This window comes from Grammomys surdaster, unplaced genomic scaffold (genome assembly GCF_004785775.1).
Source record: "Grammomys surdaster isolate TR1022 unplaced genomic scaffold, NIH_TR_1.0 132, whole genome shotgun sequence".
Taxonomy (NCBI): domain Eukaryota; kingdom Metazoa; phylum Chordata; class Mammalia; order Rodentia; family Muridae; genus Grammomys; species Grammomys surdaster.
The window spans coordinates 5,223,798-5,245,550 of NW_021604590.1; the positions used below are offsets into that span (position 1 = coordinate 5,223,798).

General features: G+C 42.3%; 1 protein-coding gene across 1 annotated transcript in view; it reads right to left on the reverse strand.

Moving 5' to 3' along the window:
* The window catches only part of Lama1 (laminin subunit alpha 1), a 126,019-nt gene that overhangs the window by 63,368 nt on the left and 40,898 nt on the right, over window positions 1-21,753 (reverse strand). The window contains exons 4-17 of the mRNA XM_028762234.1: window positions 21,069-21,311; window positions 19,897-20,076; window positions 16,933-17,022; window positions 15,721-15,838; window positions 13,894-14,072; window positions 13,147-13,252; window positions 12,163-12,323; window positions 11,045-11,185; window positions 10,294-10,467; window positions 8,540-8,641; window positions 7,741-7,952; window positions 6,883-6,994; window positions 3,516-3,626; window positions 3,401-3,462 (exon numbers count right to left, since the gene is read on the reverse strand). Of these exons, the coding sequence (XP_028618067.1) occupies window positions 3,401-3,462; window positions 3,516-3,626; window positions 6,883-6,994; window positions 7,741-7,952; window positions 8,540-8,641; window positions 10,294-10,467; window positions 11,045-11,185; window positions 12,163-12,323; window positions 13,147-13,252; window positions 13,894-14,072; window positions 15,721-15,838; window positions 16,933-17,022; window positions 19,897-20,076; window positions 21,069-21,311 (1,991 nt within the window). The remainder of the gene's footprint in view (window positions 1-3,400; window positions 3,463-3,515; window positions 3,627-6,882; window positions 6,995-7,740; window positions 7,953-8,539; window positions 8,642-10,293; window positions 10,468-11,044; window positions 11,186-12,162; window positions 12,324-13,146; window positions 13,253-13,893; window positions 14,073-15,720; window positions 15,839-16,932; window positions 17,023-19,896; window positions 20,077-21,068; window positions 21,312-21,753) is intronic.

Consider the following 21,753-nt stretch of genomic DNA (forward strand, 5'->3'; position numbering starts at 1 on the left):
GGAGAGGGGAGAGGGGAGAGGGGAGAGGGGAGAGAAAATAGAAACTGTTGGCCAGGGCAGGGCACGGTAGGTGAGTCAGGCAAGAGACCATGGTTAGAGATGAGCCAACCATCTCCTCAGGTGCAGGCTTCAAGTAGCTGCTGGGCCTATTCCGTACAAGCTTCCTCACACTCTGCTTCCCCCCTGACTTAGTCTCCTTAAGTATCCACCCTGTATTTTACGGCACCCGATTATCCCCTCGCCCCACTTGCATTGAGCTCCAAGCTTTTGGAAGCCACTTATTTTATATACTTGGTTATTTTTCCACGCATCCATTTGAATAGGATTGTGTCTTCTACACTATGTTCACTTCTGCAATTCCTGAGGCTGACAGATCCCTGTGTATGAGTCTAAACTCCATTCTATAAACACCTGACATCATATACATTCCATATCAGGGCTGAACCAGATTTTCTTACTGAGTTATCCCAGGACTGAGGGCCTAATTCAAATGTGGACACTGACCACCAACCACAGTGAGCTGAAGATTTGGATTCAGGCTTCAGAGATGAGCCTGCATTTCTAAGGAGCTTCCAGGCAAAGCCTGTGTTGTTCTCAAGCATTTGAGGAAGCAATTGCAGTCTGGTTTTCCTTTCCATACCCCTATGACCTTCAATTGTTAACCCAAATGCATTTAAAAAATGTAAAGAGACTTAGCAGGAAATTACATGGCTGAACTAATCCTGTTGTACATTTTCAAAATGCTGAGTTATGCTGGCCTGAAACATGAATGGACAAAAAAGAACCTTCTGCAAGGCTGGGTGACTGATAAAAACTCCAATGACTGTAGGAAGGTTGGAATGTTACAGATCCAGAGCCTAAGATTTATCTTGGGATAAGTCTTCAGTCCTCTCAACTGATGTGACAGACATCCCTGTGACTAACATTTAAAACCCTTTGGAATGTATTAATTTAAGAGATTGCTGGTTTCTCAGCCAGCCAGAAGTCAGACTAGCAGCAGAAAGCATCTGGGACTTATAACAGAGAATCCCCATGTTGTTACAACTCTTCTAATGATGCCACCAGTGTATTCGAAGGGGGCCTTAAAATAAATCTTTGTTCTGTTACTATACAAACTTCTCTTACCACATTGGAGTATGGGTTTGGGGTAACCTAAATCTGCATTCCTGGGCTACCACTCACTAGTATCTGGCTCCAGAATAAACTCTCTCTTATCTCTTTTGAAGTAAGTCTTGTGTTTTTATGTTGGTGCACATCTGTGGAATGTGGAATCTGATCTAACGGCCACACTGAAATTTCTATTTGGGTAAACTGTTTAGCAATTCTGTTGAAAAGCCCAAGGAGCATGTGTCTCAGTGTTTCCTTTGGAGTGGGCCACTCTAAATGCTGATACCGCTGGTGGTCTAGATGCCAGAGGGCAAGAGCATTCATCTCTTTTGGAAAGAGACTTTCTTTTTACTGGAAGAGAAAAGACAGAAGGGTCCAAGACAAGACCTCAACCACAGAGCCACAACCCTGCTCTTGAGCAAGATTTTGTGTTCTTTTTTTTTCAACTCTCATCTATGTTATCTTTATTTCTACCCATTCCTCCTAAAAATAAACATTGTTTGTTTAAAGAGGGGAAACAGTCGCTTAGTAGAAAAGGCTAGCAGACACCGTCTTATCTGGGTGGCTCAGGGTGGCATTCCCAGAAGCAGATGAAGTGATGTCATGGTCCCCTGGAGGCTCTGAAAAGGCATAGCATTTCCCAGTGTCTGGTTCCAGTGAAACCACAGGGAAGGATCATTTGAGAAAATCCATAGCTGAGAGTGTGCTGCAGAGAGCCTGGCATTCTTGGAGAGTACCAGAAAGCGTGAGCTACCATAGAAGAGAGGAAGTGAGAGACACAAAGCTTTGCTAAGCCAGAGAACTCACTATTCTAATAGTAAAATAGACAGTGGATGGGAGTGGAAGCTGAGGGGATGAGAGCTCATGGCTCAGTGAGTGGTGTGGTACCAGCGTGAATGTCAGTTACATGAGATCTTAGTCCTGGGATGCTGGACAAGTTCCCCAAGGGACTCTCTAGTATGCGGTGTTTTCCCTCTAACTCTAAAACAGCTTCTAAAAAGTGTCTAGAACTTATATACAAAGTACATACAAAGTCTATACAATATATAATGTTGTATATTATAAATGGTGTAGTTACCAGACACACTAGATATGTACCGCTCACTTAGCACCTGTTTCTTCAGTATCCACTGAATTTGGTAGGTGAGCACAGTCTACCCACATGTAACTTGTTTCATATACTTCTGCAACTATACGTTTATAGAAGCACAAGGAATCTTTATTTAATACACAGACTTCCTGCAACTATACTACCTACTAGAAGTGCATCCACAATACATTGGTCACCCTCGAATGTTGGCAGGAAGCCTGGGGTGGGGTAGGGTGGGGCTTGTGGACCACATGACAGGAGAGGGGTGGATAGAGCAACAACCTCCCCCAGGTTCTGAAGGGAAGCCATCCCAAGGGGACTGAGTCGCCAGCAGATGTCACTTCCTACAGTTGCTGTGGGCATAAAGCATCCAGAACAAAGAAGAGAACAGAACAAATGAAGGTCCCCTTAATGAACAACAAGAAAGCATGCACCCAGGATGTCAGGCTTCATGCTTCTCTGGGGCCTGAGAATTAGTTTTCCTTAGTTGTGTGACTCAATCAATCTTTTTAACTAAAGAGCACAGGGCTTCCATGCCCAGATTATAGGGCTATTAGTATTCACACACTGATTCTGAGCAGTGAATTTGTATGAACACAGAGAGTCTCTATTCCTTAAAGGCAGAAGGAACTCCTGGTTGAACCCAGGTAAGTGTTACCCTGTGCCTGACTTCATGCCCAAGGTTAGCTGTGCCTTTTGCTAAGCCCTGTTCTAACTAACATTGCTCATGAAAGAGGCTCTTGTTTGTAGAGTTTAGCTGAACTAAGTATAAATTTACGTACGGTACAATGTGATTTTATCATGTTTTATTATTCTATTTGGCTTTGTATATTTTAAAGATTTTACTATTTGCATATGTATATTTACATATGTTATAATTTGCATATCTTATATGTTTCTATATGATATATATTAGTGGTATCTTAAGGATAAGACCTAATTCTAGAGTTGATATTAATTTATGTTTTGGGTATGCCTTATACACACAGCTTGAAAGTGAAGACATACAGTAACTTTAAAATTCAAGTTTTCTGACAGATTCATCACAAAAGAACGGGGTGTGGGACTTCCCCTTTGAGATGGAAACTCACAAGTCAACAAGTTCTAGAATTTGAATTTTCAGACCATAGATGATCAACTCATCCCACAAAACAATGTGTGAACCCAGTATTTTTTTTTTTTTAACGAAAAAGTAGGTGATACCTGAAGACACAGATGAGTTTGGCGTCTACCAAGTCAGAGCTGAGGTAGAGAGCCACTGCCCACTACACACAGCAATGGGCAGGTTAGGGACACACAAGGTTAGCAATAAACTCACAGAGCAAATTCCATGAATGTCACACTCGAATGAGTGGCCGTGGCATTCACAGGGCTGACAGATTCCTCCAAAGAGTATCCCATTTACTCGGTAATAGCCGGGCAGGCAGGCCTGAAAGAAAAGAGGGCCGGTGTGTAGTCAGAGCTCTCAAATGTGACCTTGTGAATGCAGCAGGCAAGGTGTGGCTCTGGGTGTTATAGGACCCAATTTCCTTCCAATACACTTGAAAAGAGAACCGCTGGGTTTTCCACAAGCAGGGAAGCATTCCTCCTTTCTGATTTTCAAACATTTTAATCCTGATAGCATTTCCATGTCTTAAAGACACTCCCTCTTTAAAGTGTGTAATCTAATGCTTTTCAGTAAACTTACCACCACGCAGCAAGTTCATCTAGCCTGAATTTCGTTAGTATCTATCTGTTCGACGTATACAGTGGATGAGACAATACTCACACTGAAAGGGGGCCCGACTCACGGGTTGAGAACCAATACATTAGCAGATTTCGTTTCTCCCAATTTTCCCCGTGCATGCAAATCATTAAAGGTTGCCTTCAAACAGTGAATGTGTTCAAGGACAGGCCTGGGTCACAGTACATCAGTTTAATTAAAGAGACCAGGTGCACCTTCTGTGGGATGATGCCAGAGAGGCCATGTCAGCATCCAAGGGCACTTTCTGCTCCTGCTTACAAGGGGCAAGGAACCCTTCTGCATAGTGGTGCATTTAACTCTCAAGACATCCCTGAGAATAGCCCCTCTGCTTTGTAACGAGTAAATGCAGGAGGTGAAGAAGCACCTAGTGTGTCCTCCGAATAACTCAAAGGCAGCTATGCCCAGCTCCAAGACTGTGTCTCAGACAGCTGTCAAGGGCTCGAGCTTGTCAAAGCCAACTTAGTAGTCTGTCACAGAGATATGAGAGCAGAGAGACTTGGAGTTTATCTCTTTCAAAATAGGCAGGCTTAGACAGAAGGTTTTTAATCATATATGCATATATATGTATACACACATATGTATGTATGTATCTAAGTATGTACTCAGGATTGAATGTAGGGTTCTGCACACATATGTGCTCTACCGCTGAGCACGTCTCCTCTAGTTCTTATTTTGAAACAAAGTCTTGATAACTTTCCCAGATAAATTCTGAATTTATAATACTCCTGCCTCAGCCTCCTAAGTACGTTGTATTAAAGGCCTGTATATCCAGGCCCAAACAAGAGTTTTTAAAAGTATACAAATGATATATATAGCCCTAATGCCTACATCCAACTGGGTACTACCTCGTACTTTCCTTAGTGAATGTCAGCCCACAGGCAAGCAGCTTAAAGTGCTGCAGAGAAAGCCATTCCTGCAAGCATCAGCCTGACGTCAGTCAAACTCCTCTCTTAATGAGAAACATTAAACAAAGCACAGTTGGCTGACATGTGTCCTCAGGGACCATAGTCACAGACTCAAACAACAATGAATGAATATTATTATGTAATATGTCTCAGACAAACGCATCTTTCTGACCACTATTCCTTGAACAATATACTTTAAGAACCCTTTACTTGGCATTTAAATTGTTCAAGATCTTATAAGTGATTTAGAGAAGAAATAAAGTATACAAAAGTGACGTCCCTGGGGTATATGAAAATATCCTTAAATCCTTTATGCAATTTGGAAGGTTGGGATATTCTCCTTGGATCCTGGGACTGATGTCTCAGGGCTACTGGGGCACAGATCGATTCAGCCTCTCGTTTTTGCATGAACCTGTTCACATTGGCACCACTTCCTCCAAAACCCAGTGAACTTGGAATGAGTCTAGGAGCAGCCATCTCTCCTGGCGTTGCTGGCTCAGTCTCTAAATGCAGGGTTCCCCTGCTTTATACCTGTGGTCTCTTATTCCATAGTCTATCGTCATTTATCCAGTAAGCATTAAACATGGAGTGCCTGGACCCAGAATATGTTAGGTAGGCCTAAAAGTTACATCCTTTATACCTAAAAAAAATGTTCATTGGTATCAAATACAAAAGAAATAAAAACCTTGCAAAATTATTTAAAATACAAGTACTTAAATATTTACATCATAAGCTATTAGGTCATCTTTGTTAACTACACCATCTATAATTTTAAAGACTGATAAAAATGACTAAATTGTCTCCTTGTAAAATGATTGGAAAGATATAACAATCAGTAATAAATGTTCATAGCAACTATGAACCATGACCATGAGGAAGGCCTGACTGTGTACACAGTGGTTAACTATGCTAGTGAGACCCAAACCCCAATATGACCATATCCTAGCTGTAAAGCCAAGGCTACATTACAGAATCTCACTGTCTTAAAAGTCCCTAATCTTTGGGAGAGACAGACCTGTATCTGTGTGTGTGTGTGTGTGTGTGTGTGTGTGTGTGTGTGTGTGTGTTTGGTGTGGTATGTGTGTGGTGTGTGTTATGTGTGGTATATATGGTGTATGTGTATTGTGTGTGGTGGTGTGTGGTATGTGTGTGGTGGTGTGTGATATATGTTATGTGTGGTGTATGTGTGTCATTTGTAGTAGTGTGATATGTGTGTGTTGTGTGTTGTATGTGGTGGTGTGATGTGTGTGGTGTGTGGTGGTGTGTGTACGGTGTGTATATGTGTGTATGTTTTAGTATGTGTGTGGTGTATGTGTGTGTTATGTGTGGTGTATATGTGTGTGTACTATGTGTGGTGTGTATGTGTATTATGTGTGATGTGTGTGTATGTGTTATGTGTGGTGTGTATGTGTGTTATGTGTGGTGTGTAGTATATGTTATGTGTGGTATATGTGTGTTGAGTGTGGTGGTGTGTGTTGTATGTATATGTGTGTATGTTGTGGTATGTGTGTGTTGTGTGTGTTATGTGTGGTGTGTATGTGTGTTATGTGTGGTGTGTATGTATGTGTGTGTTTTGTATGGTGTGTGGTAATGTATATGTATGTGGTGTGTGGTGTATGTGGTATGTACATGTGAGTGTGTATATGTGTGTGTATGGCGTGTGGTGTGGGGGTGTGGGTATGTGAGTGCAGGACGTGATGGGGTATGGAGTACATGTGTGGTTAGTGTGTATGTGGGTATGTGCACAGGAGTGTGGGTGCTGGCAGAGGTCAGAGGTGTCAGGTGCCCCTGGAGCTAGAGTTACAAGCAGTTAAAAACTGCCTGATAATGGATGCTGGGAACGGAACTCGGGTCCTTTGCAAGAGCAAGGTGCACTGTTTAAAACAACATGATGCCCAATACTCTCATAATTCAATAAGGTCTAAGCATGGTGGGAGTTCTCTAAAGTTAAATGCAGATGTTCATCACATGGACCTCAGCAGACCTTTCCCCTAGGAAGTTAGAGAAAGGGAGAGATGGTCAGAGGCCAGCAGTACCTCACAGGAGGTCCCCGTGTAGCCTTGGGGACATTCGCAGTGTTCTACGTCAGCAGCTACTGCCAGGTCAATAGCATTAGGGCTTGCTATGTCCAGAGAGACAGAATCCAACCTGCAAACAGACGAAGGTCATTTCATAGCTCTCATGCTTGCAAAAGACCTCATGCTTCCCTGAAGATAGGCTCCTACACGGTTTATTTAAAGCAAATGCACATGTGATGTCTGTGTGCAGTCAGAGAGTCCTCACCAAGCACCCTGGCAGCCATCATTCTTCTCTGGAGATATCCCAACGGTTGTTGACAAGAAGTGCTACTGCCCATAGGCTGCTGAGGGAAAGCTCTGACAGAGCCAATTTGGAGTGCAATGAAAGCACTTTGCCATGATTCGTTGCCTCATCATGAATACGGAGACTATCCTCTCCTGGGTTGGACCAGGCTGACTTTAGCAGCATCCAATTTTACACTTGACTTTCACACACTGACCTCTTCAAGGCAATCAAATGACCAGGGATGGACTCACTAGCTCATATAACTGTGCAAGACTAAGGCCATGGGCATCAGAGGAATGAAAGGAGAGAGAGAGAGGGCAAGAAAGAAGGGCAAGGAGATTCAGATGCTGTAAACTCACTAAGCATTACTTGGAAGCTGGAAGCTCCCTGAACCTAAAGTCATCTCTTTCCAACCAGACATGCTTGTCCTTGTGTCTCATGTTTTCGACAACATTACACGTGTGAAAGCAATTCTAATATACCCAGTTCCCTTAACTGTATCCCTCATTTTAACATTAACCTTGAAGTAACACTAAAGACAAGATTGCACTACCTATGTAGAGATCCGTTCCCTTCATTTCAGTATATACCTATAGAGTGCCATTTTAGCAGAATTATAGTTGGCTCTGATCAAGAGCTGTGTCACATTGGCCAAGACAGTCATCAGCTGGTCACGGTCAATCTCCCTTCTGGTACTAAAGTCCCGGAAGTTCTCAGGCACAAGTCTCACCACGTTGAAGTATTCCTCATAGGGTTGCAAGGACAGGCCCTCAGCCCTTGTGCTGACAGTGAGCCCATTTCCCTAGCATTTAAAATGGAGAGGAAAGACATTTGTAATTCAATTTAATGCCCCAAAATTAAGTTCTGTATCCAGCAATCAAGTTCCTACAGCAAATGTGTGATGGAGGATATGACCCAATCCTGAGTTACCAAGGGAGGGGCAGTTAATTGTATTCCTTTTTCTCTCCATGTGTATGTGCAGTTGTGCATATATGGCACATACATAAACACACACACATACACACATATACATATACACATACACACATACACACAAATACACGTACACACATACATATATATACACACATACATACATATGCACACACATATACATACATACTTATGCATACACACATACATATACACATACACACATACATTCACACATATACACACATACATATATATGCATACACACATACGCACATATATATAAATATGCATATACACATACACACATACACACATATACACACATACATACATACATACATGCACATATATATATATATGCACACACATAGACACACACACACACACGAGTATGTGTTCATGTGTGTGCCACCCCGCCAGACCTCAATCTCTACAGCAAATCAAACCAGTCACCTTGATAATGACATCAGCATGAGACATGAGGTTACTGTCCACCGTCTCCACGGGGATGTCATAAGACACTGTGTATTTCAGGAATCCGCCAAATGCTGTCAGCTGGAAGAGTAAGTTTAGGGTGAGGGGCAGGAGACAACAGTCATAGCCTTAAGTCAGGGGAAACCATTGCTAAGATCCACCTGGGTATATATAGACATGAACCATCCTGATGGCCATACGAAGGAAATTCACACTTAAAGGCATATCAGATACTATTTAGTAGATCTAAATAGTAGATGGTAAAGAAATCCTTGACACGTGAAAAAAGAGATATAATCTTTCTACAAGTCCCCAAGGTAAACATCCAAATGTAAAATTAATTAATCAAAAAGGATTTTATTCCATCTATTTGTGTATGGGCATGCACACCGTGGCATAGGTGTGGAGGTCTGACAGCAACTTGTGGAAGATGATGGTTCTCTCCTTTTACCATGTGGATCCTAGGCAGTGAACCCTGTCAGACTCGGCAGTAAGCACCTTTTCCTGCTGACCCCTCCAGGCAGCCATATTTATTTTACTTAAATGAACCTTTTCACTATTGCCAAGCTTGTTAGACATGCCATTTAAATGAAGCTCTCAAAATATTTTTTCCTTTAAATGCATATTAGAGATGCTCATTGATGTATACTGGAGGGTCACTAATGTATATTGGAGAGTTTCTTCATTAGGAATATGTCACAAAATTCAGACTGCAATGGTACAATCGCACAAATATTTTTTTAAATCTCTCTGGAGGTAATATCCTATAAACAGAGCATATCATGTATTGTAATATACAAGTTAGGCCACATGTAGAAGCACACACTTACAATTCTGTTACTCTGGAGTCTGAGGCAGGAGTACAAATGCAAGGCCAAACAGGATTACAAAGCAAGAGCCTGTTCCCCAAACAGATAGTTCTGTATATATTCATACACCCACATGTATATACAAATTGGAAAATATAGCAATAAAAATAACTAGAAGTTTAGTCTATTATGAACGTACAGCATCACCTTAAACCAAACCATAAAGTTATTTAAATTGATGCTGTTGGCTGTATTTACTAGTTGGTGAGAATCTGGAGAGACCAGGCATAATTAATTGGCTGGTGGAAATCAAGCACCAATGACAAGAAACTTCAATCAGCTCTCTGGACAATCAAAAACGTAGATGGTTGTTTTGCATTTTCCTTAAATGAAACAGGTGTTATTCTGAACGTCTGTGACCCACACATGAGCAGCAGCGTGTATTGATGTAGAAATGGAAGCTGAGCAGACCTCCACTGTTGGAGTGTCTCTCTGGGCATCCTCTGCTGCACCATGCACAGAGTCTCCTGTGAGCTAGGCAAAGTGGCAACACAGCCATGCTCCATAGAAGGTCTGAGTTACTCAGGGACCCAGAGGAACAAAGGGTAAAGTCAGTCACAGTGAAGGGAATGAGAGTCGCAAGACACTGTTTAGGAACCGGATGCAGAAGAGCAGAGAATGATAGGATGTTGCAAAGTCCAACAGGATTAGTGAGATCTAGTGCAGAATATGTGTGCATGATGCAGTCTGTAAGCACTACCAAACTCATGGCCAGTAAGTCTGCTTCAAATTCTTAATGCTCTCTGAGATTTATAGTTGGACATCCCTACCCACCCCCACACACTTTGTTCTCAGATTTATAGCTGGACATCCCCACCACACACACACACACACACACACACACACACACACACACACACACACCTTGTTTCCAAGGTAGACCTCAGGAGCTGCCCAGTAGTAAGTGGAAGTAAGTCTTTGCATGACTGCCGTGTTGTTGATGCTGATCTGACGGTGCCCACCCAGGGCATCCTGCTGAGATCGGATCTTATTTGGGCTGATCAAGTCAGTGACCAGCCACCCTGACATATTGGTCACCTAAAAAAAAAAGGAGAAGAAAAAGAAGTTTTTAAAAAGTCATTAATGATTAAAAATATTTTAAAACAGACTCTATACCACCAATGTCTCACTTGCCCAGCGGTGAGGAGAGCCCCCTAGTGTGGTGACTCCAATGGTCAGTAGTGGGTAAATCCAGAGCCTAGCAGCCCCTCCCTAATTTCCAGCCATCACCCTGTGAACCCTTCAGACTCAGCCCCAGCCTCACCACACCCCATAGCCTGCCTGTTCTATAATTCCAAGCCCTCTGCTCTTGAACTTCTCCTACCCCTGGGATGCCTCCACTCCAAAATGAGAAACCCCCATGTCCCCAATTGCATCCTACAAAAGAGGGGACACAGGTTGCATCCTGCAGCACCATCCCAGCCAATTATCTCAACTGGAAAACATATATGTCAATAAACACGTGAATTAGTACAAACATGTAGCAATGCTTTAGGAGTGGGCTGCCTTCCATGGATGCCTTGGTCCCTCCAATGGAAGATTTTGGCCTCCTGGCTTCCTAACATGGCTTCCCCCATGAGCTGCTGGGGGTTAAGGATGTTGCAACATCTCCCACCTGACTGATGGACCACGTGAGGCTGTCGCAGACATCAGAGACACCGAAGCAGAAGCACTCGGAGCAGCCCTCGGGGTTTCGTTCCTTCAAGTTATAGAATCCTGGCTTACAGCGATCACAGTTCTTTCCCTCGACATTTTTCTGTAAAAGATTAGCTAGTAAGGCTGGTGTATCCAGACAGACAGAAAGAAACGACATGTACTTGGTCTTGGTAAGTAGAGTCCACAAAAACAGGTAACACTCAGTTAAATAAATATTCAAAGAACGTGGGAAACCCCAGACCGTGGGTTTTTATGAGTAGAGAGCTTGCGACAACTTGCCTGATTCTGTCACTGAGAACAAGTCTAAGATGTTAGTGCTTGGTCAGTACATTGAAATAAACTTGTTTTGTTTTTCCTTTTGAGACAGGGTCTTACTGTGCAGCCCAGGCTAGTTGGCTCGCCTCCACTTCTCAAACCCCTCCAGACACCCCACCCAGCACTGGGATTATAGGCATACACAACATGCCTTGCTTGTGTTAACACTTTCCTATTTAAAGAGGGCTATATAACTATTTGTTTTACTTATAAATGCTCAAGCTTATTCTGGGTCACATGTGACACAGACAGAGGATTCTGCTTTTATGGGAATGAGGCAGAAGGTACAAACAGGAAATCTCAAGAATTCCGGGGAAATGGTTATTAATATCATATGGCCAAATAAGACCCTTCTTGGGCACTGTGTGTGTGCATTCCTATGATTATACAATTCTCTTTCAAGAGAAATGCAAGATAACAGATCTACATTTCATTAGAGTTCTGGGAAACCCAGCATGTACCTGGTTCTCCTCCAAACACGGAGCTGTGGCAATGCCACAGTGCCAAGAAAATGGCACATAGTATTAGGTTTCATATAAGAAGTCGCACAAACGCCTCAGGAATCCATGGTCATTACCCAGAGGGTCACAAAAGGGTAAGCCAGGTGCCTGTCTCAATCCAAAGGCACAGAATAGAGCCATCTTGTTGTGACATGCTGTTTCTAACTTAAGCTTCCCTGCTCTGCAAAGGGCTCGATCATCTGAGCCAGGGGAGCAGAGAACCCCAGAAGAGACTCAAAGCTTCCTTGATTTCCACACTCACCTTACAAACACATGGCTCTGTGCACGGGTCCTCGTTCAGACTGCCAACAGTGCTGCAGCCACAGGGGACGCAATTCGGGAAACCCCGGTAGCCAAACTGGCAGCGGTCACATTTGTCTCCTGCATAACCTTTCCTACATGGACACTGACCTGGCCACTTCCCTGGGGGAGGAAAAAAAGCAGTACTGATGAACACATGAAGGTCTAGGGTTTAAAGCAGGGGGTCTGCAAACTTTCTGTAGGGGGCCAATTCGTGCCAACTGCAACTTCTTTGAGCAGGATTTCAGGTCAAGCTAAGTAGATAGTCCCTCTTAACTGCTCTCACACAGTCATGGACTATACATACACAAATGTCCACAGCTGTTTAAAGACCACCATGTACAGATTTGGCCCACGGGCCACAGTTTGCTGTAGCTCTGGTGTGAAGAGACACTGAGATGAAGACCCACAGGCAGAGCCACCATGTGATGCTGCAACTCCACTCCTGGTCCCAGAGTAATATACAACATACACTCAAAAAATTAGCTGCATAGGAAGGCTCATAGGAGTGTTTGTTATTCATAATGGCTGGAAGGTATGAATAACCCAAGGCTTTTCCTCTAAAGACGTGTGATTGGGCATACCACAGCTGCAGTCAATGTTTTAGATTCCCGTGGTGAATATAAATATCAGGTTTTAAATATTCACCTGTCAATTGATACACACTTGAATATGTAAAATGTGATATAGCAAAAAAATAGTACTGAGCTATAGAACTATCTGTGGTACCCACACAACAACATGACCCTCCCAGAGCCAGAGTAAGAGAATGCAGTGTCTCACAGAAGCTCCACGCACTAGAGGGCTCAGTTTTATGTAGAAGATAATGAATACCTGGTAGACAAAAGACTCAATGCAGGATCAAATTCTCACATTTCTACGTCCTGGTAACAACTCTACCCAGCACAAACAGATCCACTGCACACACAACAGACCAAGTCCTTACCATTGGCTAAGTCGGCATGGAGGTCATCCTTGATACAGACAGGACTCAGAGATCCCACAGGGTCACAGTCACAGGGACGGCAAGGCTGGTCCTCGTAAGGAGATACCTGCAAGACAGAAGTTGTCCTGGATGACCTCACCAGAAATAACAGCGTGGTTTGGAATAATAATCGAAATGTCACCATGAGGTATCAGCATCCTGTTCAGGGTGAGAGTCTATCACAGTGCTATTCTGTAAAGGGATGTAGGTGTCAGGAAGATAAAATGGCCCCAGGCAAGAGGCTCTAAATATCTTTGTGATGGTGACAGCAAAGTGTCACCCTTTCTTCTTTCCACTGTTCTTCTCTCCATCACCTATTACAGCCATCATTGAACATTGTCAGTGAGCAAGCCCACTTCAAGGGTTCAGCTGCATTTCAAGTCAATTGGGGGGGGGTTGAGTGAATGCATCCTATGGCTAAGGTGTGGCCCCTTTAGTTATTACCTGAATCTGCACATTTACAGTTAGAATTATCTGCAATTACATACCTCACAGGACCCCAATTCAAATTGAATAACAACAGCCACACATTCCCACTTTAAGCAAAAAACCAAACCACTATAAGAGATGAAAATCTGAAGAACACCAGTCTCGTGGAATATATAAAAAAAGGAAGCTATCCTTCAGAACAGAGGCTGAGAGTTAATGAGGCATATCTTCCATCTAGTAGGCACAGAAGCTCAGCTATGGCAAGAAGCACACACTTACTTTGTGAGGTCTGTAATACTGGTCGATACAGGTTTCACAGTTGATCCCTGTGGTGTTCTGTGAGCAGTTGATACAAACCCCTCCTCCGCTGTACTGCCCCGCAATGTTAAGGCTTCTCCTCTCCTTTGCAACATTGTTGTCATAGTAACAGTCTTTGGCTTTGTTGTGACAGTTGCATTCTAGGAAATATTTTAATATCTCAATTAACGCACGTGATGTGTCCCAGTTTAAAGAAAACCCTCATTTCACGAAGTCTCTGTGTTTTAAAATTCTAACATAAATAAATCTGTAAGATATAGGCAGGGGCTGGAGAGATGGCTCCATGGTTAAGAACACTGGCTCTTCTTCCATAAGTCCAGGGTTCTGTTTCCAGCACCCACATGGTGGCTCACAACCATCCTTAACACCAGTCCTAGGGGATGTGGTGCCCTGTTCTAGCCTCCATGGACACCAGGCATAGGCTACATACGTGTAAAACACCCATACACATTAAATAAATAAATACTTTCTAAAAAGATACTGAAAATGGTTTCAGGGGAATGGGAATTGCCATCAAAATAAGTAAAGGTACTGGGTGGGTGTGGTAGTGTACTTAGGTCATCTCAGAGTTTACAGGCTTAAGCGTGATAGAGTCTGACCCTCATCCTGTAAAAGGAGACCCTGTTTCCCCCACAAAAAAAAAATGATATGGTAGGCTTGGAGTGTGGATCAGGGGTTGAGTGCTTGTTGAGTAAATCTGAGTCCCAGGGCTAAAATTAAAAGAAAATCTGGGTGCTGGAGAGATGGCTCAGAAGCAATAGCTGCTCTTTTAGAAGACCCAGGTTCAATTCCCAGCAACTACATAGTGGTTCACAACCATTTGTAACTCCAGTTCTGGGGATCTGATGCCTTCTCGATGCACTAGGTATGCAAGTAATGTACAGATTATAAGTAGGAAAACATGCAGAGACACATGGAACAGTTAAATTAAAAAAAAATTAATGGCATTTAAGAAGCAATTCTGTTGAATGGCATACATTATTATATCATTTTCCACAAAAGGAACATTGAAACTACATTCAGTTTCATTTGGATAGCATATTCAAATGAGAATATATTTCAATTTTACGTGAAATATTTATTTCAAATAATATATTTCAAATACATATCCATTTTATTCAACTAATATATTCAAATAAATATAAAATTATTTTAATAATATATTCTATATTAACATATAACACAAACACTCAGAAAAAAATATGGGAAGGAGGGAAATAAAGTGAAAAAAATTTTAATTTAAACATATTTTTATTAACGTGTGTGTGTGTGTGTGTGCGTGTGTGGTATGTTTGGGGTGTGGTATGTGCAGGCCACAGCTGCCTATGGAGATCAAAGGATGACTTACAGGAGTTGCCTCTTGCCTCCCACCATGTGGATCCCAGAGCTTAAGCTCAGGTCACTGGGTGTGGCGACAAGTAGCTTTACCTGCTGAGCCATGTCACCGGCCAAAGTAACGATAGCTCGAGATGTAGGTCAGGGGTAGAACGTTTCTCAGCGTGGCAGACTCCTATAGATTCAATATCCAGTACCATAATCAAGTAATTTGTTCATCTCAACTTCAGATGTGTAGCTAGCTAACAAACAAATGCACGGGCTAAGAAACGGAGGCAAAAATCTACAATTTACCCCTCGGCCCTTAAATGTCACAGAGGCGTGCTCGGCTTTGGGCAGTATTTGAAATGCTGGAAAAGCTAGGTATGTAATGTTCATAACAATCTAGACGCCATGAGTTTAACCACCACATGAAGGCGGAGCCTTGGCTCTCTATGCTGTAAGCGTACTCACCCTCACACTCGTTACCGGAGGAAATGGTTCCGGGCCTCCAGGGCTGCTGATGGTAACCGGGACAGCACCTGTCACAGCTCTCACCACACGTATTATGTTCACACTGACACTGTAGTTGCTGGGCAAGACAAAGATACGAAACGAAAGCTCAGAACTTTACCTACGTGTTATTCTTAGTTTTACTCAAGGAACTAAAAGCAACCAGGTAAAGTCAGTAAGTGCTAGGTCACGTTGTCATGCTGTCAAGCTGCCAGCGGCATTTCACTTCTGGAGAAGACGCACGCACCCATAGCCCGATTACAAACAGATGTGTGTTAACTCACAAGAATGTTCTTTAAAAGGATTCATTGACTTTAGGGGTTGGGAGTCTTTATCAATACTTTGATTAATTATTAAGAGATTTTAGCATAGTTTGGTTGATGATTCTCTGATATCTATCAATATTTTTTTCAGCATCAAAACACAGAAAAGCAGCCCAATGAAACGGCTCAGCCATCTCCCTGGCCATCAAGCCTGACAGCCTGAGTTCCACCTCAGAGAGTCACAAGATGGAATAAGAAAACTGAGGTGTGTGAGTTTCTCTCTGATCTCTACATGTGCACTGTGCCCTCTTCATATGCTTCCCCAAATAAATAAATAAATGTTAAAAATAATTTTAATATAGAATGTGGGCTGAGGGTGTGGAGTGCTTGTCTAGTATGCATGGTATCCTGAAGTAGTGTAAAGATTAAACAACTAGAATTAACAATAAGTGAAATAAATAAAACAGAATATTCCTACTTAACGGGTACAAAACTCCAAAGATAAATATTTTGAAAAGAGTTATCCAACTCTTTTCCATTACACCAAACAAAGTCTATTTTTTTTCCTTGTTTAGAATCTGCAATAATGGAAAGAAGGGAATCATAAAGTTAGCACATATAACTTACATCAGCACATGCCCAGTTCTCTTATAAGAATATGGGAGATCCTGGAGTTGTCAGTTTCCTGTCATAGATATCTTACTATAAACAACACAGTAAGGGTTTATTAGAAACCAGCCCTCCAGCCAAAGCAAATTGATGACATCGCTAAAACCAAAACCAGTTCATTATTTTTTTTTAAAAATTGGTTTGATGCCTCTTACTGTCTGCCTTTCAGTAAAGACAGGAAAATGTTGCAGTTATACCTTCTGTATCGAGGTCCCAGTAAGTATAAAACACTAGAACAAACCTTTGCTTCTTCGTCCCATGGGCAGCTGCTAGCGTGGCCGTAGCAAATGCACATGCCTCCAACGGATATGTCTTTTATCGAATAGTAATACTGAGGGAAAAGAGTGTAACAAACAGAAGTTTAAAAAACCCTTCATTTTAGCACAAAGTAAGCGATGACGCCCCACAAATATCTCACCTGGGCTCGTGAGTTAATTTTTGGTACTCTAAACTTAATTACATGCACGTTTAAAATGTTATTTCACACACAAAGAGCCTTGGTGCTCAGGTGAAAGTAATAATGCTCAGGTTAGCTCATCAAGAGGACATGAGTATTTAAAAGAAGCTTTCGACATGGTTTGGCTGTAAGCAAAACACCCCTCTTCATTATTGACCCTGCTCCATTTTTAGGGAATTAACCATTAGGGTTAGAGGGTTAGGGTTAGGGTTCAGGGTTCAGGGTTATGGGTTATGGGTTAGGGTTAGGGTTCAGGGTTCAAGGTTCAGGGTTCAGGTTTAGGGTTCAGGTTTAGGATTTTGGGTTCAGGGTTCTGGATTATGGGTTAGGGTTAGGGTTATGGGTTAGGGTTAGAGTTAGGGTGTGTGTAAGTTGGGTAAGTAAGAGGATGTATCTAAAAGATGCTTTCGATATGGTTTCGCTGTAAGCCAAACACCCCTCTTCGTTATTGACCCTGCTTCATTTTGAGGGAATTAACCTTTAGGGTTAGGCATAGGGTTCAGGGTTAAGGTTCTGGGTTCAAGGTCCAGGGTTAGGGTTCATGGTTCAAGGTTCAGGGTTAGGGTTAGGGTTAGGGTTAGGGTTAGGGTTAGGTTTAGGGTTAGGTTTAGGGTTAGGGTTAGGGTTAGGGTTAGGGTTAGGGTTAGAGTGTGTATAAGGTGGGTAAGTTTGGTACAGGAGGAAACATCATCATGTAGATTTAGATTCTTGGGTTCACACTCTCCTTAGTGCTCGTTCCAGGCCTTGGAACAGAAGGAAGTGTGTTTTCTTTGAAATCACTTTGCATCACAGCTTTGTGATTTGTCTCTTCCTGTTGTTAGCTTTTCTTGTTGGTTTTCTTTTCCCTTGCTCATTGCCACGGTATAGAAATGGGCTTACTTTTTTTGTTCATTTTGCATTACTCCATTGCTGATCTCAGTTATTATTTCTGCTGCTTGTTTTTTAGGCTATCTGCACATGAGTGCACTGGCTACAAATGATGGAGATTTACCTCTGGAGACATATGCTACAAAACTGTGATTTCTTATTGTATTTTTGAATCACAGCTTTACTAATAAACAGTGAAATACTGGCATGCAGGCTTAATGCAGACAATACCATTGACATCATGATTGGATGACTTAATATTGTTTAAATGCCTTACAAATTTCTTCCTGTATTGATCTAAAGAATGGAACTTAATGAAAATCTTAGTAAGTGTTTTTATCTTTGGGTAGAAATTAACTGATTCTAATATTTTTAAAGAAAATATAAATGGTACTAGGTAGATATGCTTGAGAGAACTTCCTGCTCTTTCAGTGGACCAGACTTCAATCCCCAGTGCCCATGCTGGACAACCAACAACTACCTGTAACCCCAGCTTCAGGGGACATCTTGCTCTCAGCTGGCCTCCTGGAGCATATATATATATATATATATATATATATATATATATATATATGGAACATGTTTATATAGATACACCAAAGTATGCAATAATAAAGATTTAAAATAGAATGCCAGGAATCTACACTAGCCAATCTGGACTAATATAGTATACAACCGTGATATTTAACCTAAAGCTGCAGAAATCAAATGCTTGTTATTCCCTAAGGTTAGACCATAACCCCATCAATGGGATGGGGTCAGATCAATGCACCAATGGGGCATTTGCTACAGAAACAGACTCAGAATAATAAAGTCCAGCAGTGCCCAACAACAGTGTCAGAACAGAAGAAAGATTGTGGAAGAAAGTCAATCATTTCTGACACTTAGCTCTACAGAATCACATGTAGATATAAGGAAGACCCTCACACCAAACACAAACACTAATTTGGGATGGATGATCAGTGCAGACGCTAGGACCATAAGGCTACTAGACCAAAAGATAAAATAACATCTTTGGAAACCTGGAAAAAACAAATATTTTTTGAGAAGCTACAGAAAGTGGTCAATAATACAACAACAAAAGACAAAAAAAAAGATGGATTTCACTCAAAAATGGGCTCTCTGTTCAACAAAAGTCATGGCTTCAAGGTGAATAGAAAACCCCAATAAGAAAATTTCCATAACCTGATCTGAACACAAAATACACAAAAATGGACCTCCCCAAAAATGCTGTGAGTTCTGACAGGCTCAACCCAGATCATCAGAGAAATACAACTGAATACCACCAGAATGAGCCATGGAATGACGTCCCAGAATCCCACAGTGCCTGACCGACAATACTGGATGTTTGTGTGTGATAGGCTCAGGGATCACACGTGTTGCTAGTGTGGATAAAATATGTCATCTGTTTTTGACAAAAGTTGAGTAGAGTTACACATCCAGCTACCCACAACCTAGTAATTCACTCTGAAGTAATGGGAGGAGCATACAATGTTTGTCCACACATGTATTTTATCCTCAACTGGACACTTAACATGTAAACATTTTCTTAAATATTTCTCAAATTTTATCATTTCAAATAAAAAAAAAATTAAAACACCCAAGTCGCTGAAGCTCAGATGTGGAGCCAGGCTAGGATATTTAGGACAAAGGCCATTACATTCTCCAGGTTACTTCTCTATGGGGGCAGGTAGGAGGGAGCCAGGGCCCCTGAGGATGCTGGGGCCATCACCAAGCTAGCCTTATGACTAACGACAGGAGATAATCATCAGTAAAGTATGGATAGTTGGGAAGGCAAGAAGCCAACCAAAGGAAGTGAAGAAAAGAATGTGCCCTGAAACAAAGGCTTTCACATGGTCAGGGACCCCACCACATACTCACACGTCTTGTGACAATAGGGTCAAGGTCTCTGAGATCCCGATGGCTGAGGGTCATTAGGTCTGCGTTGAGTGTTCTGATGCGCTGCAGACGGAGGCGTATGTACCGTGCTGAGGTGAATTCCAGCAACTTGGGTGAGGGGTCATCAGCGCTGGGTCTGCCATTGATAAGTGATGTGTGAATCTGGACAGAGGCATACACACATGTCAATTTCATGCATGTGTAATGTGTACACATGTACAATGAAGCCCTGTGACAGAATCATTACAAAGACAAATCTGAAAACTAGGCTGTGCATAAACAAATACCTCATCTAACGTATGTTAGGTACTCATAAACAGCAACTTTCATTATACCTCAGTATGTGGGTTAACCACTCTACCATCTCAGAGATGTCTGGGACTCTTTCAGTAGTAAACTTTGCCCTGTATTGTGGGGGTCTTTTAATACCTACTATTATGCTATAGCTTCTCAGAAGCAAATGCCTAATGCCATGAACAGGCTGGAGAGGGTAAGGAAAATCTGCCCCAAACTTAAGGATGTCTTCTGTCTTACTCAAGCTCTGTAACTATAGAGCCTCCTGCCCAGCTTTTGCTATGGAGAGCACCTGAGAGTTTTTACAGGGGTCACTCATCAAGCAAGGCACTGTTTCTGTTTCACTCACAGATTACTGAAGTACATATACATTGTACTGGGCAGCCCAATCTCCACACCTCTGAAAGGGAGGGAGAACAAGAAGCAACACCTTTCAGAAGCACCTTTGTTCTCTGCTTTTCATCTATCCCTGTTTGAGTAAAGACAAAGTCTTGCTATTTATCCCTCCAACTCATGATCCTCCAGCCTCAGTCTCTGGAGTACTAGAGTTATATGCTATCATGCCTGGCTTCTCCCCAATATAGCACATTGTTCTGGTCTTATAGAATGATTCTTGGGGAGTGGGGGCAGGGGAGATAGAGGGACAGCAGAGTGAAGACTAAGAGAACGCTACGCTGGAAAGCAATCAAGACAGACACAGGTCAAGGCTACTTTAAATAGTGAGGTAGCCACAAGTACACCTTTGGGTTAAGGGTGATTGGTTTTGAATGTCTAGCTTAGGCTCCTATGAGAGATATCATGGCAACATTTGAGGTAGGTGGTTCAGATGACAAACGCCATTTCTGCAGTGTACACCGTACCTCTCCATGTTCAAGTGGCACCAGCTTAGAATAATACGAGGTACAGATGACTTCGTTGTCAGCTCTGTAAGTGGGAGGTCCCCGCCGTGGAGTTATTTTGTAGCGTGTCAAACACTCTGTATCACTGACTGCATAGTACTGCCAGGGTTTGAACTTGACACCATCCACAGAGCGCTCCAAAATCCAGTTTCCAGGCCGAGGGGCATTGGCGGCTTTAATGATGATATACGCAACTTGAAAGACCTGAAACGGAGGAGGTCTCCATTCAGAATTAATAAGTCAAACACAAAATGACAGACGCTGCAAGAACTCACTTGTGCATAAAAGAGCCCAATTCATAGACACGGAACGTAGAATTCTGGTTCTCAGGGGCTGGAGGGAGGACAGGGGATGAATGTTGGGTACAAAATTTCAGATGCACAGGATGGACAAGGTGTGCTGGTCCAGTGTATAACAGTGTTTCCATGGTAACAGTCCTGTACCCTGAATTTACTAAACAGAGAAACCTTCTGTGCTCTGACCACACACACAAGGACAGTAACTCTGGACTTACAGATACAGGATGGTTGCATCACGGTGCACATGTACAAGTCCCATGTTGTACACATTAAATACAGAAAATTTTAAAACGGAATCAGAAGCAAATACTTGTAGCCCAGAGTGATGATATTCTGGGCCTCTCTGT